Genomic DNA, 18,928 nt, shown 5'->3' on the forward strand with positions numbered 1-18,928 from the left:
GTTACTCACTTCCCCACACTCAAGAGAAGCAATTTCTCAAGCCAATACATGTGATTTTGCTCTTGGATGTGAACACACTTGGGTTCACACACACACACACACACACACACACAGATATACAACTACAATAGCAAGCTCTCTTTCTTTCTCTCTCACACACACGCGCACACACTTCTCTTTGTTTTCAGACAAAGGCTTGCTTTTTCAGCTTTGTCATGATTCCACAAAAGACTTCTTTGGGAGAAAGAGAGGTCTTAACCGGGATCTGGCTGGCGATTGGGTAAAAGCATTAACATTGTTCCCCTCTTTCGTTCTTTCTCTCAGTCTCTCTCCCCCTCATCTGTCCTCCACCTCATGCCTTTCCTTCCCTCACCTCCAGCAGAGCTGCAGTACTTGCAGGCGGGCAGTTATTATCCTCTCTGTTCCGGTGTACCTTTGTAGAGATGTGTGGAGGTAGTGCCAGCGTCCTGTGTGGGCTGATGATCAGAGAGCTCGAGCTTCAGAGGGGACTGGGACTCAGTGAAGATCAGGCAGAGAGAGTGCAGAAGAGGTGATGTCTGTCAGGGAAGGTTTGATCAGCACATACAGGAGACAATACAGTTTGAATGTTCGGGATGATTCTTAGATTGATAATAGTTGCAGCTAGATTTGGTTTGACAGGAAACTACTGTCAGCTGTTTGCCTTTAAAATAAGTGATTATTATAAATTGCATCAATATGATTGTATTTGGTCCCCCTTTACAAGCTGGCTTTCTGTAACTTGAAGAATAGAAGAGTAATGACAGAGTGGTGGTGTGGGGATTGGTGTGCGAAGAAAGAATAGGATAACTTTCCTTTGTTTTTTGTTTTTTTGGGGTTTTTTTTGTTGTTGTGTTTTTGTTTTTGTTGTTGTTGTTGTTTTTGTTTGTTTTTTAAAACTATTTATTTATGTAGTTATCCTTAAGTTCTGTTATTGAAGTTTAAAATGAAATAAATAAAAATTGTTGATGACAAAAACTAAGTGATTATTTATACAAAGTTGCATGAAAGTAATGCCACATTTTCAGTTTTTACTGGCTGTATGAGCCACTGCTTGTTATCTGTTCTATATGTAAAGGACTCTAAAGTCCACTTGGGCAAAAAATGAAAGAGAAAAATAAAATAGAGTAAATAAAAAACTTTGCAAAAAAATATAATTTTTTTTATAAATTTTCAAAACAAAAAAATTGAAAAATTAATTAAATATAAATGAAAAATAAGTTAGAAAATGAAATGAAAGTGTTTATTGTCATGTGTCACAAGGGGAAAAGGCATTTCTCTGTGCAATGAAATTCTTTGTTTGCTGTCCACCCCCATATATACAATAGAAATAGAACATATAAATACAAATAGTACAAGTAAATAAATGAAGACAGAAAGAGAGACAAAATATGGAGATTCGAAACAGAGTTGTGTGCAAAAGAGCTATAGCTTAATATGCTGGCTTAATATGTAGGATGACCTGATGTGCAAAACAATTATTATTACTGTCAAAAATAGGTCAGCTGTTCAAGAATCTGATGGCACAAACGTCCAAATGCCACTTCCTGTTTGTCAGGAGAAGCCACTCAAGCCACAGCACCACCAGTCACAAGATACGATCCATGTCAGGTAACATTCAGATAGACCAAGTCTCATTATGGGGCAACTGTGGCTCAAGAGTTGGGAGTTCGCCTTGTAATCAGAAGGTTGCCGGTTCGAGCCCCGGCTTGGACATTGGTCGTTGTGTCCTTAGGCAAGACACTTCACCCATTTGCCTGCTGGTGGTGGTCAGAGGGCCCGGTGGCGCCAGTGTCTGGCAGCCTCGCCTCTGTCAGTGCGCCCCAGGGTGGCTGTGGCTACTATGTAGCTTGCCATCACGAATGGGTGAATGACTGGATATGGGGTCCTTAGGGACTAGTAAAGCGCTATATAAATACCATTAATTAATAAGGTTTCCCAACGTCCTTCACCACTTTGTCTTTTAGCTTACTTGAGACGACAACAGTCCTTCTTTCTTTTTTCAGTAGTTATGTTTTTAAAATGTATTTTCTGATAAAACTGCTTTCAATGGTAGGGTATCAGAAGGAGTCGCATAAGACAGGGAACTCCACGTTTGCTTTAGCAGAGTTTTACACCAGATGTTCTTCCTGACACAACCTTAAAAGGGATTTGTGTCTCCAGGTGAATACGAACCAGAAACCTTCCACTTGCCAAGCAGTCGTGGTTACCACTACACCATGGAGTCACTATATCACTTTTCGAGGGGTCATATTAATTACATTTTATTACATATCAAATGTTAGATGATGAAGATATTTATATGCAATACTAAAGAGATGCACAGGCAAACGCCCCCTTTTGCAAGTTTAGTGTATTTACAGATAAAGCTGAGACCTCTGCTGCATACTTCTGGACAAACTATAAGAAATTGAGTACATGGAAACTTCAGGCAGCTTATAATGATGCTGAGATGGTTCAGTAGCTGCTGAATTCAGTACATATAAGGCCGCATTAAAAAATTTCATGTATTGATTAATCAGACAGGATCAGTGCTTCTGTAAATTAAGTTCACGTGAGTATAAGATTTAGTGACATGCATTATCGATCCAGGCTCTGCAGACAGTTCAGTGATCTTTCTGTAGATAAATGATTTTTGTGTTTTTATTTGGTTCTCTTTTCATGTTTTATATTATGCAATCTTCCTGTTCTATTCAGATCTTTGAGTCTATATTAAAGATTGAGTCAGTGTTCAAGATTGAATTACTTAGATGTTACTTTTGTCTGTTCTACTTCTCTGTCTCTGTGTCTGCTATTAGGAGAATTGAAAAGCAGACTTGCTGATGTGCACAGGAATGACCTCAGACAGTGACATAGTTACAGGTAATAACTTCCTGTTTCCATAGACATAGACATATATGAGTCACTATCAAGATAGCCTTGCACATTTTCGTTTTAGTACATGTCCATAAATGTGTGTGCCTGTGCGTGTGTGTAAAGGAGACCATGACAGAGGTGGGAAATGGGGAAAAAAACACTGATTGCAGAGGTGGCACAACACTGCAACTCTGAGATTTTCAATTCGATTTCTGTGAATCGGCCAACTATCTTTTTCTCCCACGTGAAGGAAAAATGTTCACAAGCATTACAAACTTTCCTCTTCTGATTTAAAAAAAAGTTGTTTTATTTTATTTTTTTTTAGAAATGCTTGAATAAGCAGTACTACAATGATAATCGTGAAAGATTTCCTTACAAAAGTACAGTCATCTTTACACTGGTCCCCTCATAGTGCAATTACTGTCCATTTGTCATGCCTATTTTTCTAAAACTTATTGTGCACATGAAGGAATAGATCAATAGATTAAATCTAGGTGAAGGACATTTCTCCTCAATGCGAGGACCTTGAAACTAACAAAGCACTTAGTGTGCAGTTATTTTTGATGTTATCAATAATACCTGTGCTTTTCCTGCTATAACAAATTATGTGCAATAAAATAAAGTCTGTAGGCTAAAACACATTCTGATATTAAATGAGATTTTCTGATCAGCTCCTTTACTTGGATACTCTGCAATCTTGAGGATAAATACTTTCAGAATTGAGAAGGTGATTCACAAAAGACACCACAGGGTAGCTTATCATAGGTTAAGCATTTTTTAAAAAAAAATCACTTTTATATTGGGCTGAAGGAAAAAGCACACATAGAGGAAAAAGCCAGCCTGTTAAAATCTAATAACTAGACTATTGGTCATTGTATTGTTTTAAGGATTACATGCTCCTCTGTGGCTTAAGAAGATAAGACCATCTTTGCTCTTATGATTCCCTTCCATGCGCTGCCTGGATGAACTCATACGTGTGCAGTGTGATAATGTTTTAGTTCAAGAAAATTTTAAATACAAAGAATACCTAATGGAGAGTAACAAAATATTCCAATATCATATATTTTTAACTGTCAGCTATGGCATTATTTGTCATTTTCATGATCTGTATGATGACAGGCCATAATTTATGAAACCACTCACTTTCTTGTTTGCAAACGGGAAGTAGCTCTTTGGAAAAGTCTCTGGGTTACTGGGACATGGAGCTCCTCAGCTATTGCTTGAGACAAAAAACTCTTCAATTTTTATAGAAAAGCTTAGGTACACAGATCATCAAAAACATAAAAAATGTATTCAATATTGCATAACTCTTCATCATAGTCTTAACAAGAATTTGTCAAAGGATTAAATTCAATAAAATTTCTTTTTTTTAATCTCCTGCCAATTTACAGCCAATAGTTGTTTCAAGACCCTTTATATTATAAGATAAAGATCCTACAATATCAGAAAAATACAACAATCAAGCAACCTTCTATGAGCAAACACTTGGTGACAGTGGGAAGGAAAACCTCCCTTCTGACAGGAAGAAACAGGAAATGATGGGAAATGAAGAGAGCAAAGTGAGATGGGACGAAAGGCAAACTATGGGAGAGAGAGAGCCATAGTTTTATAGTTGCAAATTAGTAAATACAGTCATTGGTGGAAACACGCGAGGAGTGGAATAAGATGAGTGAAGAAGAAAGAGTCAGTGCATCATTGGAAGCCTTCCCAGCAGTTTGATCCTACAGCATTGTAACCAAGGGTTCGGAGTCATCATATCCAGCCTTAACTATAAGCTTTGTCAGAAAGGAAAGTTTTGAGTCTAATCTTAAAAGTAAATCCAAGCAGGGAGCTGGCTCCACAGAAGAGGGACATGAAAATGAAGGCTCTGCATGGCTCACATCCTCAGAACTTTAAAAAAAAAACTCCAGATCTCAAGATTTCCATAAAAATCAGGCTGAATTAATGGTGAAGCAGAACACCAGGATTTACTGTGGGATAATTAACTCTTAACCTAAAAGAATATTGAGTTTTTACTCCACGCTGGTGTGAGCTTTAGAGGCAGTGGGATATTGGGAATTGTACTTAAGAGCTTAACTTGTTGAACAGTGGGTTCACTTTTCTTAGTGACTGTACTGGAAATTAGGCAGATGGAAATATTTAAGAAAGCCGGATGTACTCCAGAAGTGAAAATCAGAGTTTCCAAAAGTTGATTCTGTTCATATGGACGTAGGGTTTTCAGTGGGAGAAACGCTACGTCAAGATGAACAGAATCAACTTTTGGAGATTTACTTACCTGGATGATTGAGAATGCATCAAGACGAAAATCAGAGTTTCGATTATTTTGTGCAAACGGAGACAAAATTCTTATTGATCAGTGTTAAGTGTGAGAGTTAGTTGTGTTCACAGGTTGTGCTGCACCAACAACCTTTTACTGGCAGCTTAGTGAAGGTCCAGCCTACAATTACCAATGCAATATAAAAACATTTTAAAGACATGCAGGCACGCCTCTGCATATAGCAAAAACTAGGCCTGGATTGCAGCTGCAAGTGTAGCAAAACCTGACTGTGCTGTGCACTTGGCACTGCTCTGATAACATTTCCCACAGACTCCTGCCATGCAGTAACACACATTTAACTACATTCTGCAGAAGATGTGACTCATTTTCTAAATTCAAAGATGTTCGTTGTAAATGTCAGTGTTTTTAAGTTTAACTGTAAGTGTTTATCATTTATAATAGTGTATGTATAGATGCTGCTTTTGAATGTAAACAGAGTTAATCATCTGTGGAGGGTCATATAACAGAGCAGTCATGCCAAAACTTTGCTTTTGGCTGTGCATAAATTTATGTGCAGATGCAGAAGAAAGTCAAACTTGTTTTGCCTTGCCTTTTTTGCTTTTGTGTGTATGAGAATATTCACTGAGGATTCTGGACACTTTCACATAAACCATAATCCCTCAAACGACCTTTACTTTATTCACAAGTAATGGCTGCCCCTGAGACAGATGCACAGTGGGACTAAATCTCGGAGAGGGTTTGACTTTTACAGTGTAACACCCATTAGACTTATTTTAATAACATACTAAGTTGCCAGAAACAGATGTTATTAATGACTGGATTTCTATTAGCTGTTCCTGTACCTGATTCCTGAAATTGCGCTTGCTTGGATGACTCGTACGGTTCTCTGAATGCGTAAATGGAGTGAAGCCATCATTTGAGCTATTAGTTGCACTTTCACTCCTATAACCACTCGAAATGTCAGCCATTACTCCAATGAAATGGAGCTCGATCAGGTGCCATTACAATTCAGCCAGATCATTCTGAATGTGGCCGGCTTGGTCATTCACTCAGATTTCACTCAGGCAACTTGGATAAAAGTGTGCTGCATAGCATTGGCTAAAATGTATATGTTATCTACTCTGCTTTGCTTTTCTGTGTAAGTCACAAAAACACTGATACTTCATTTGTACATTAGATGTATAGGTAAGCAACACGAACAGTTAATTTGGAAATGCAGAAAAAACACTTTCTCTTATGGCACAATGCCTCCCTTGTATGTATTACTTACAGCACACTTCATTTCATTAAATGAAGCTTTAGTTGTATGGAACAATTTGAACATGTAATTGAGGATACTACACAGAACTGCCAACATGGTCTCATCAATGATTCATTTGTTGGATAATTTATTCATTAATGACCTTATCGTGGATGTCTGGAAAGAGACATTAGATTAGCCGGTCTCAGAGGACATGCATATGTTTTCATTGTCTGTCTGTCTTGCATTTTTCATAATGTGAACATGGTGCAGATAAGCAGCAACAAAGTTCTGAAAGTTCATCCCTGCAAACTGAGTTCTTCAGTGTGAAAAATATTTTATGACACCATTTCAGAGATTTGATTCAGTTCAATTCAGGTTTATTTATATAGCACCAAATCACAATAACAGTTGCCTCAAGGCTCAAGGCCCCTTATAATGGAAGGTATAGATCCTCCCGGATTCTGGAGAACATCCCAACAATCAGATGGCTCCATATGAGCCAGCACCCTTACAACAGGATGAAACCTCCAGCAGAACCAGGGTCAGGAAGGTGGGAAGTAAACTGAGGTGATGTGGTACTATGAGGTCTTTAAAATAAAATGGGGCCTGATTATTCAAGATCTTGTATGTCAGGGGAAGAGGTTTAACCTCCTGGGACCTGGGGTCCACATATGTGGACATCACATTTTGGGTTATTTAGACCAAAATACTCAATTTTGCTCTACAAGGGCCTGATATCCACTTACGAGGACATTATACTGCTACTGTTTTATCAAAATTTTAAATGAATATCCTCATATGTGGCTCTCATCATTCTTAGAAACAAAAATTAGGTAAAAAAAAAAATCTTGTAATCCTTTGTTTGAAATTAAAAATGCATGCCGTGGAAGAGTTCAGGTCTTAGGAGGTTAAATTTGATTATGGATATAACAGGGAGCCCCTAATATGGAATAATCTCCTGTCAGTACTCTCTCTGCAGCATTTTGTATCAACTGACAGCTTTTCTGGGAACTTTTAGAAGAACATGATAATAATGAGTTAAAATAACCCAACCTAGAAATAACAAATGCATAAACAATTAGTTTTTCAGCATCCGTCTGAGACAGGATGCTTCTTTATAGATATTGTAAGAAAGCAGTCCTGCATATGTATTAAATATGCTTATATTGTATCATATCCTGGTCAAAAATGGCTCCAAGATTCCTCACAGTGCTGCTGGAGACCAAGTAATTGCCATCCAGAGAACATATCTGGTTTCTAAGATTTTTAGGCCCAAATATAGTGACCTCGATTTTATCTCATCTTTTGAAAATTATGGTACATCCAGGCCTTCTCCAGTCTTCTCATTACCTCAGTCTCATCTATAACTGATTCATTTTTGTCACCTGACTTAATATGTAACTTCATATATAATATGACAGTTATATAAGAAAGAATGCATTACAACTGGCCAACTGCAGTAACTCTTGTATTTGTGACAGAGGCCAGAACACAAAGTGAGTAAAAGCAAAGAAGAAAAGCCCCAGTTGGCTTTGAAGTGTATCTATCACAAATACGTCTGTCAACAACTCTGGAACTCTATTATATATTGTCAAGTTTTCAAAAAGTCCTCAGAAGGATTCTGAGAAGAAAGTACAATAAAGCACATAAGGACTTGAATGTATTTAGACATCACAAAACAAATGCTGTTAAACTGAATACTGTGCATACTGGAACATGTTAGATAACTAAACTATATCAAGTCAATAAATAATGAATTGAATTTTAACAAAGACTTTTTAAGCACGAGCCTTTATTGATTTAGACTGATTGTTACTGTCTCATACAGACACACATGACTAACAAAGTAGAAATGCAGAATGTGGAAAGATGACATGGGCAATTGCATTAAAAAGTAATTTGACATGATAAAATAAGCCTCCAGCTCACACTGCTTGTACTCCTGCTCGTCTTCTTCGGCCTCGCGATCTCCTCATGTTTAAAACCTCTGCAAATGAACACAAAGTAAATTTAAACATGACAAAACGGTGCCCTACATACCAGATTATTTAGAGTGATGGTGCAGCAGCTGGACTTCCTGTTCCCTCCAGAAGAGGTCCCCCCCCCTCTCTAATCATTTTGCAGGGTCATCCTGTGTGAGAAAAATATTGATGCTGTTTTAAATCCCTCTGTATTTTTCTGCACATATTGAAGGCCATCATGTCACATCAGTTTTCTGTTACACAGACCATGGCTTCATTTATTGCTTAGACCTCTGCGGCTCCAAGAAAAAAACAAAAGAAAAAGGATTCATGGGAAAACTATTGATTCAGTAACATTTTTTTTTTTCATAGTGTAATTTGCAACATGGTGTTTCTCATTTGTCAGCGCCCATGGAGTAGTGTAGCTGAAGCACACCCACAGCGCAGAGGATCATTGACATGCAGGGGATGTTACTGCATGCCCTACTTTCCTGATAAAACCACTGACATGTTAAATGAGGTAGAAGTTAAAGTAGTGTTTCTGTGTTGTCACAAGAATAACAGACAGGGGAGCTGAGAGGAGCAGCAGTCTGTGTTCAAACACCTTCGCTGCCCTCTGCGAGAGTCCCCATCTAACATGGCTAAGTAGGTAAATGTGATGGAGTATTGATCTGAGCATCGGAGTTTTAGTTCCCATCCATTAGTTGAAAGGACTCAAGGAGAGAAGAGTGAAAAAGTCCTCAGGGATGCCCCCCCTGATGCTGTGATGACTCTTCATTAACTCAGTTATCTAAAAATACTTTCCATGGCATACTTTCCAGATTCATTCAGACTCCTCAGGGGCAACAGCACCCCTCAGTGGACATGAGGATATATAACACCTGATATTCTTGAATTTACTGAATAATTTACACAAATCAGAGACAGAAAAACTGAGGACGACATTTCATTTTTGTTGACATTTGATATTTTTATTCTCATGTTCAGTAACCACGGTTCTGTTTTCTGTCACTTTATCAGAAATAGTCAAGCATAAATCAACCAGGCCTACCCAGCTAGGTTTGAAGCCTCATCACACACGGCTGAGGGTTCACGTCAAAGACTCTCACTCATTGTCTGTCTTATTATCGCTCACATACACACATCTAGACACACACGCGTCACACTGTTCCCCAGCGAAAGGCATCCGCGCGGGATTATGCCAGCACTGTAAAAATATTATAGCCTATCATAGTAACACCGTAGCAGCGCCGCCTACAGCTGAAACAATAAGAGCCACAAAGCTTTAGTCTGCTATTGCTTTAGTAGGATAATATATGGAAGGTTCACATTTCAGCATATATCAATATGATAGGAAGACCCTGAAAAACTATGGTGTTTGATCTGCTGGCACAGAAAGCATTGCAGATATTTACAGTACAGCCTGTACATATATTCAGAATGCAGATACACAGGCATCACCGTGCACACTCGCAAACATTTCAAACATGCTTCCCAGAAGCAGAGCAATGGTCACATGTCTTAGACATTGTATAATATGAGAGCAAAAAAAACAAACAAAACAAGCAACAGTGACACAATATACAGAAAGGTAATGACAACAATAACTTTAAAATGGCATTTCATTTAGATAACACTGTAAATAGTGACAATAGAGAACAAAATAAACAGTAATCTCCACAAAATGTATGCTGAGCACGTTCACGGACCCGATGAGTGTTTTCCCTTTATGTGATTCAGATCCTTGTGAAAGTCATTTCACCTGAAACTAGTGCAGCTTTCACAACACAGTGCTGACACGTAACTATGTGCTGGTCTTGGTATTTTTAGAGCACAGATGTTTTCTTTGCATTTTTACAGTATGTGTAGTTTTTCATTTAATAACTACATGTGTATTAATTAATAAAGGAGCAAACCTGCATGTCATGGAGGTTTGCACGAGTGTATTATTAGTTTAGATTTGAAGATCATCACATACTATCAATGCTGTGTGATTGTTTTTTTTATATAAATACTCTACAATGGAATCAGAATAGAAGTAACATTATCTATTTTCTATTAATAGAAAACATTGTGAAATGCTTTGATCAAATTTGTCATGTATATTTGTCAGGCAGGTCATGTAAAATTAGTTAAGATAATTAATATCTGTTGTATTTATATTCATATAATTTATATTATATGTTCTAATATAACTTATATTTAACTTCGGTGTACATTTCTGTTAGGTACTCTGTTACAGTAACCATGAAAGTGATCAGGTGAAGGTTAAACACTAACCCAACCACTGCAGCAGCATCGTCATGATCATACCTGCTGGTGCTGGCTTCCTTACCTCGTCACTGGAAGATTTGGAAGATTAAATCAGAGAAATATAATAATATAATAATGTAGTTCCAATAATCTACATGGATACATGAGACCTGGTGTCAAATCACTAAATTACTTTACTGGAAACAAACACTGAATCTGTGTTTTTTAAAGGCTTGGAAAATAATGATTTATGATAAAAATAAGTAGTGATATGTTGTTTAAAGACACCTGATAAAATGACACAAATACTCTTTCCTTCAGTGTGTGTGTCTGTGTGTGGTACAGTAAAGCTTCCTATGCCTCAGCACCGTGAAAAGGCTGAAGTCCACTGCCTGGGTGATTATCCTCCTGGGTCACTGGTTCTCAGGCTCAGCTGCTTTGGCAGTGTGACCCAAGACAAAGCTTAATTTCTGGGGTTCAGAGCTTGGCCTCGGGGCTTGTCTGGTCAACGGGGAGAAAAGAAGAGCGGATCCTCTGGGCTTCGTTAACACATAGGTGACCAAATGCCTTGTTGTACCATTCTGGAGATCTTCCCCTGTAACAAGAAACACACTCATTAGCGACTGCAGACGAGGTTGAAACATAAGACTTTAAAAACCCTGGAGGTGCATCCACACCTGAGGTCCACTCTGCAGATATGGGTGAGTCTGGTCCTCCCCGTCCCACAGGGCTCTAAGAGGTACTGTGACTCCAGCACAACCCCCCTCACTGATCCTATCGGTGGGCTGTCTTCATGATCGACAGACACACTAACAAGCGCAGAGGAGCCTTTACAGAGGTCTGTACGCCATGATCTAAAGGACACAAGCAAGGAGTCAATTTGAGGTATTCTTTCTTATTAGGGCTTCAACTATCAATGGTTTATTTTCAGGAACAATTTCATGTAAATTCTCGGGCGATTACATTTTTGAAACAGGCAATCAAAATGTTCATATTATTAAATAATAAATGTCTCGTCTTGCCAAGAATAAAAGCTGCAAACTGTCACATATGAAGAACCTGCCCCCATTACATTTGTAGGAGTTGGAGAACATATCAATTTTCTTTCCAACAACTAATCAGCCGCTTGTCACAGCTCTTCTTTTTACCCAGTGTGGTATTTTAAAAATTCTCCTGTATGTAAAGCCCTGTTTAAACAGACATACTGTTGCTCTTTCTGCTTAATCTTTTCATTCAACACGTCAGTCTTTATGTGAGGGAGAACACCGATTGCAAAAAGAAAATGCAAACGAAATTTAGTTTCCCTGACCTTAGTACCACATATTCACAGGTGGGTTGAGGTGGCATGTTGCAGCAGGAGTACAGGTACACATCCGTCTGTTTGTCCAGCGTCTCCAGAATCTTCTCCTGCTGTAATTCAGTCTCCCACAGCGGGCGTTCTCTCAGCAGCCGATGCAGCACCTCAGCGGGAGCTGCCGACACCTCGACACACACTCTCCACCTCCTCAGAGGGTTACCGTCTCCTACCTTAGAGAGAAACACATTGGAAGAGCGAAATATTATGTAAAGGTGTATCTCAAGGGCAATACTAGAAACTTTATAGATTTGATTTTCCTAGACCAGACTAAGTGGTTAGATGTAGATGTAATCAGTATATGTTTCTGATAATCTGCTTGCACAGACATGAATAAGAACAATATTTTTCTGATTTCCACTTCAAGCCCAAGTCACAGAGGTCAAGAGACTAGTCAGAAAAAACCTGAGCAACGTTCTGTTGCTAAAGAAAAATATGCATTTTCTAATTAGTTGGCAAGTGGCTGCTGGCTGTAGCTAGGTTTAAATCACATGCAAATATAGAGATGGTCAAACCCCCCCCCCCAAAAAAACTTTTGTTACTAGCAAACTACAGTGATCAGTATTTGTATGGAAGATGCTGACTCTGCAAACAGTTTACCATCTCTTCACGTTGTAGTAAAACTTGAAAAAGTGCATCTTAAACTGGAAATGGCCTCATTCCAAAAGATTCAGCTTTCCAACATTTGTAGTTTGCATCATCATCGAGCAAGTAGTTTGCAAGTGTTTGCAGAAATTTCACTGCTGCAATTGCCAGGATCCTCTCAGTCACAACCACTAGCCAACTGGTTGTGCAACATACACTTTTCCCCAGCAATTGAGTGTTACTGGGCGTTACTGACAGCTTCTATACCTGTATGACTGTGGTCCTTGCTCTGCATCCAGTTTCTTCCAAACCCTCCCAATATCCATCCATTATTCTAGAGATTCAGTAGCCACACATACCTTTTTAAATGACAGTTCTGTATGGTCAGTAGTTGAGCGAGACACCCAGCCTTTGCTCTTATCTTTGGCCTCTTTCAGCAGGTTCTGGATCAGCCTTTCTAGGTGTGCATGATAGGATCCTTCCTCATCTTCTTCTTCCTCGTCCACATCCACTTCCTCCTCGTGAGCTTTGCAAAGCTCGTCCAGCGGGGGCACCATCAGCTCAGCTTCCATGTAGGAGTTGTGGGACTGGGTCACCATTTCCTCTGGGATCTGTGGAACAGCCAGAGAAAGTGAATCAGATCACACAGCACCACTTCAGCTAAATACAAAAACTTTTACAGAGGAAAATGAACTGTAGTTATAAGTTTAATAGTGTATTATAGCAGCTCCTGTCAGTTTGGTAAAACGTTTTAATATCCATTATCTTCTAAACATAACCTCACTGGTCATTTCCCTGTGTTGGAGGAATTCTGCAGTCCTCTGTGGGTTAAGAAGAGCTAATCATTCAGTCCTGTATGAAAACCCTTCAAACCGCATGCATAGTAATCAAATCTGTTTGTCTTTCTCCCTGAAAGCAGCAGCATACTGTACACGCTGACAGCCTCAAAGTAATGATGAGCTACAGTTTTAGAAATGAGCTCATTAAATGCAATTATAACGTGGCCTTGGCTACTAACCACGCAGCAGGGCAAACATCAGTCAGCTTCATGTTTGTTTGTCAGTGTCTTACATAAAGATAGAGTCATGTATTATTTCTTTGTGAACAGAAATAAATAGTGGCGTATTTGATCCTGACCTGAAACAGACGTTGGCACTCGGTGATCATGTGTGCCAGGCCCTGAGTGGCAGCCAGGTTCTCGCTGAGGTCTTTCTGATCGGGTTGGCCTGTAGTGTACTTCCTCTGAATTGACCTTGAGGAACACAAATTATTATTGAATATACAGAACTGTACAACAGGTGATATATATACGGAGTCATTAATGGACAGAATTAAGTCCAGATCCCTAACATACAAATGATCTTCATGCAAATTATAGCAAACATTACAACAAGGAAGGAGAATCAGAGTGGTAGCACGACAAACAATCTTTATAAGGGTGGTTACACCGTTTGATTAGCAGAACCTTGCTGCTACTTACCCCATTATTTTCTATGGAGGAAGAAATAAATGTGTACTTCTCTTTTCACAGTGTGTCTGCACTTTTTCTTCAATTTTAATAAATAAATAATGACACACCTGAAGTTTTAAACATCTAATTTTAACACCTGGTAAGGACCAAGTACTATTGAATTTTATCCTCAAACATGAAACCTTATAACTGAAATGGGACGTATCTTCTTTTTTTACCATGATTGTTGATTTTCTAAATGTACTGACACATAATTACAATCTTCGTTTACACTGACATTTTTACACTGCTCAGAATAATCCATAACTGTGAACAAAACTGAGAACCAACTGAATCCTTCTTTTGTTAACTGATGACTGTAATAGTCAAATGTTTAGTAGTATTTAGATTTGCTCAATTAACAAAGCATAAAATCAGTTACCAATATCCAAAAGTTAAAAAGAGAAATTTGAGAGATATTTTTATATGCAAGGAAATATTTGTAAAGACTAGTGTTGTGTGGCATCAGATTTTAGCAAAAGGAGTAAATTTGTGGAATTTATGGAGAACTAAAAACAATTAAAACAGTGTAATTAAATGTAATCAAATGTTTAAGGCAAATACGAGTTATTAATTTCACTTTCATCAGCTTCTATGTTTTTTATGCAAGAATCAGCGTGTTCATCATCCCATATGCGCACCTTGGTGATAAGGCTTCGCTCTTCAGTATGCTGAGGTGGAAGAGCGACGGCCCCAGACAAACAGCCAGGTTCATGGGTGTCATCTGGTTCTCCTCCACCATTGATGTAACGTCACGCAGGAAGTAGAGCAGCGTCTGCAGAACCTCCCTGTTTTCGTCTGGCATTAACAAGATGGCCGCTCGGACGGCCTGCAGTCTCTGCTCCTTTGGGACATCTGAAGAAAAATATGGACGTGAGGAGGAGTGATGGGTCAAATAAACAATGTGGTTAAGGTTTTAAACAATAGAAATTCTTCATTATATAGCAAATACTGTTTTCAATATTTGACTGAATATGATTTATGATTTTGGATACAATTAACAACGTTGTTTTATAGCATATCGTTGATTAAAGATTGAAGCAGTTTTTTACTGGTTCAGAAATTAAAATGTGATTTTAATTTTTGATTAGAAGAACAAACAGATCACATATACTGTGTTTGCCTGTTTACTAAGGCCAACTAAACCATTAAAGCTATTTACAGTCACATGCAAATGACTGCAGGTGTGCCTCTGAGGTGGCTTACACTGATAAATATGCAGGAAGGTTTCTCCTAGCTTGCTTGTGAGGAGAGGTTCAGGCAGGTCTCTGAAGAACTGTTTGACCATGTCGGCAACATCGTAAGCTGATTGGTCTTCATAGTTCACGCAGTCAGGAGACAACTCGCACTGCTGCCTCAACGCCTGAATACGAGACTTCACGCCGGACTTCCTGAACAATCCAACCTAAGAGAAGAAGACCAGAAGGGAAGGGACAGTCACGGGAAAGAGACAGGCAGGGCATTAACTGTTTATCGGCTTATTCACGCCTTCAGTAGCGCTTTAAGAAGGACAAAGTTTTATTGATTCTAACCTGGTCCAGACAATGTGTTCTGAGGTGGCTGAGGGCTTGCTGTAAACACAAGGGGAGTGGAAAACCACAGCGCTGGACATGGACAATGAGGGGAACCCCGAACACACTCTTCTCTTTGTAGTCTGGCACCTTCATGCGCTTCATAAACTTTGGCACAGACCTGAAAGCAATAGAGAGAATTAAGTGTGTGGCAGAAAAAGTGGCACATACTTTGATTATCTTCTCTTTATTTAAATGCCGGTTGACAGGAGTAAACAAAGGTCACCGTAAACAAGTCAAAGCTTGCGTTTGGAGAGCATAATCAACTGATGAAAGTGTGTGGGGGTGACAACCTAAAGCCAGTTTGTTCAAACACTGCGGCATGCACGAGCCCAACTGCATGCATGTTTTGAAACCAAATGAAGCTGATGGTTGGCCATATGGTCCTGCTGTTTCAGCTCTTCTGCAGAGTTAATGGAAGCAGTAAAAATAACCACTGCAAAAAGTGTCACGCGTATAGAACATACTGTACCTTGCTAACCTGGACCACATAAGGAAAAACCAAAAAGATGGTTTATATTTTTTATATTTGAGGAAAAAAAGACGGGGAGATGAAGAAAGAGGTTTGATAAAGAAATGTATAAAACAGTTTGAGATACTTTGCGTGTATGTTTGACAGGTTGTGAATGTCTAGTTTTATAATAAATGAATGACTGAAAGACAAACGTAGACTTGAAATTGTGCAGTGATTGTAATGCACGCCCACCACGTCCAGCCGTGTTTGTTGGACATCGAGTATTTCTCCATGATGGCGGTGAGGCGGAGCAGGGAAAACTTTTGCAGCAGGCTGAGCTGGCCCGCTGATTGGCTGCTGATCTGCAGAGAAGATGCCGGCTGGTTGAGATGATCTGAAGTTCTGAAACTGGGCCATCGTAGACTGGGATGGGAAGAAAATACCAGCAAACAATCAGACACTGTGATTCAGTCACTGTAAATATGAGTCTAGTTTATTTTGAGTCTTGTTATTATAGTTTTGTGGAACTAGCGTTTAGGGAAGAATATAATTGTACTGGTTTAAAACAAAACTTCAGGTTAGACAGATTTGATTTGCTGAAGGCAGCCAGTAGAAACATTACCCAACCTGTTCAATGTTAAAGAGGAGGTCCTTGATTAAAAATCAACCATTCAACCATCAGGGGCTCTTATGATTCTCCAGCAGAGAGTAGGAGAAGCATATATTACTTTTCTTAATGAACTTAGTACGAACTGTTCAAAGGTGGAGGACAAAGTGCTGATGTGGAGTGAGAAGACTTCAGCTTTGAAAGGCACCCACTTGATTCATCAAGCACAGGCTGCTGGAGCCGATTTTAACTTCAGAGGAACCATGCAATATTATTTGGACTCCCAACATTTATAGTACATGTCCAGAGAGGCATATATGGACAACAAAGGGCATCGCACCAATTTTCCAGTACTGGATACTTGACAGAGGTGTTGCTAGGCAGCAGTTAAGCCTGATGTCTATCTATTAGCTATTTACTCTTACGCAGGCAAGAGAAAATGAAACATACAAGCAGTAACTGACCCTTTTTTTATGGTTTATCATTTAGAATCTATACCACCAATGAAAGTGAACAACGAGCTGTAAATATAAACACAATTTAACCCAGGATCACCACCCTTTTTACTGTGCACTGCTTCATTAACACTTTGGTTGTGCTCTTTTGTTTTTTCCCCAAATAAACTGTTGCTTATATACATCATGAGTACTTTGGTGTGCTTCAAGATCTCAGCCATGATTGTAGTGATTACACTGTTAATATAATCAATACAATTTAGGGCCAAAACTATAAAAACACAACTCAAGTAGTAATAAAACCATAATTATCCTTTAAAAAGCTGAAGGGCTGCTCACCGTGGTCTTGTGAGGGAGGCCCCAACTCCAGAGTCTCTCCTCTCCCGGCTGGTCCCCGTTGAATCTGTGTCATTTAAGGAGACCCCGTCTCTCTCACCTTCGCTGGGAGTGGTCCGGCCCTCCCCTTCCTCCTCCCCCTCCCCCGTCTCCCCTTCGGGCAGCACGCTACGGCTCCAGTGGTTCACAATTTGCTGCAGACCACTGACATGCTGGATAATGTCATCCAGGTGAGGGAACAGATTGTCCTCTTTCTCCAAGTCCAGCAGGTCTCCTGTGCTGGCATACAAATGGGAGCCTGGCACGTTGTCATAAACACTCACTCTGCTGCCCCGTGGAGCTCCAGGACAGGGTTTAGACAAAGGTTTACCAGACCAGGGTTCACCCAGGCCATTGTCACGGGGAGAAGTTCGGGCATGCACGTGAGGGTCGTTGTTTCTGTCACCAGGGGAAGGCGCCAGGCTTTCTATGGAGAGGGCTTTTGGAAAGGTGCCTGGTTTATGGTCTTTGGGGATGTGAATGAGGAGGTTTTCATATGAGTGAAACTGGTGTCTGCCAAACTGGCTCTGACCTTCGGTCCTTTTACCCTGAGAAGGCAACACCATATCCTCCAGATACATGCTGCTTCTCTTGCTGGCAGTGCGGGGCTTTATGCACACAGGCTCCTTCACAGGGAGCTCCACAGTCTCATTGCTGGGGCTCACACTCACTGTGACCTGGTCTTTACAATCCTTGCTAAGAGAGTCAGGGGAAATGTCACCATCAGTTTGGTGGTTGTGTTTAGGGCTCTGCTCTAATTGGCTGATAGGCGTACACTGGAGCATCTGCAGCGCCTGAGGTTCCTCCCCCTGTAACACCGGCCCGCTGATGACCAGCGGTGGCCTGCGGTTTGAGCCCTTGCGCCTCGTCGATGGCCCCCAAGTACGCATTATTTCCATTCGCCGCAAAAACTCTTTGGCTTTATTCCGCCTCCCTTGCCCGTGGCGGCTGCTTTTGATCGGCAGGGAGTTATAGTGTGGGAGCTCCCGTGGCGGTTGATAGGAAGCAGAGAGGGAGGCCATCGATATGGAGTCGGGCATGGCAGAGGCAGAGTCCTCACTGTGTAGCGAGGAGATTTCCGTGATCTCCTGCTCACTCAGGTCTGTCAGCACGCTCTCACTGCTCACTGTGCTGTGCAGACCCTCCCCCTGACCTGTCGGGCTGCTTTCATTGGTGCTGTCAGACAGGAAGTCTTGTAGGCGAGACCAGCGTCGGCTGCTCCACTCGAACGTCCACCTTTTACTGATAGCCAATGGATCATCTTCATCGGAGTCATCACCCTGTGGAAGGAAAAAGGAAGTATGAGCTTCTACTGTCTTAAGTTTAGGATACTAGAAAATAAAAATAGCTTAAATTTATTGAAAGATTTGGGATCCATTGTTGAACAAGCTAACAATTTTACAGTATG

General features: G+C 40.0%; 1 protein-coding gene across 3 annotated transcripts in view; it reads right to left on the reverse strand.

Moving 5' to 3' along the window:
• Positions 1–9,300: 9,300 nt before the first annotated feature.
• The window catches only part of stard13a (StAR related lipid transfer domain containing 13a), a 50,531-nt gene continuing 40,903 nt past the window's right edge, over positions 9,301–18,928 (reverse strand). For all 3 annotated transcript variants that reach the window (XM_085289224.1, XM_085289226.1, XM_085289225.1), the window contains 10 exons: positions 17,485–18,800; positions 16,336–16,506; positions 15,591–15,750; positions 15,265–15,463; positions 14,700–14,913; positions 13,686–13,800; positions 12,908–13,159; positions 11,919–12,136; positions 11,287–11,463; positions 9,301–11,204 (listed from right to left, as the gene is read on the reverse strand). In XM_085289224.1, coding sequence (XP_085145350.1) covers positions 11,087–11,204; positions 11,287–11,463; positions 11,919–12,136; positions 12,908–13,159; positions 13,686–13,800; positions 14,700–14,913; positions 15,265–15,463; positions 15,591–15,750; positions 16,336–16,506; positions 17,485–18,800 — 2,940 coding nt within the window. In that variant the 3' untranslated portion in view covers positions 9,301–11,086. The remainder of the gene's footprint in view (positions 11,205–11,286; positions 11,464–11,918; positions 12,137–12,907; positions 13,160–13,685; positions 13,801–14,699; positions 14,914–15,264; positions 15,464–15,590; positions 15,751–16,335; positions 16,507–17,484; positions 18,801–18,928) is intronic.

The sequence above is a fragment of the Mchenga conophoros genome, linkage group LG10, assembly GCF_057382185.1.
Source record: "Mchenga conophoros isolate Kocher_MC1m ecotype Shallow Benthic linkage group LG10, M_conophoros_male_GT1.1, whole genome shotgun sequence".
Classification (NCBI taxonomy): domain Eukaryota; kingdom Metazoa; phylum Chordata; class Actinopteri; order Cichliformes; family Cichlidae; genus Mchenga; species Mchenga conophoros.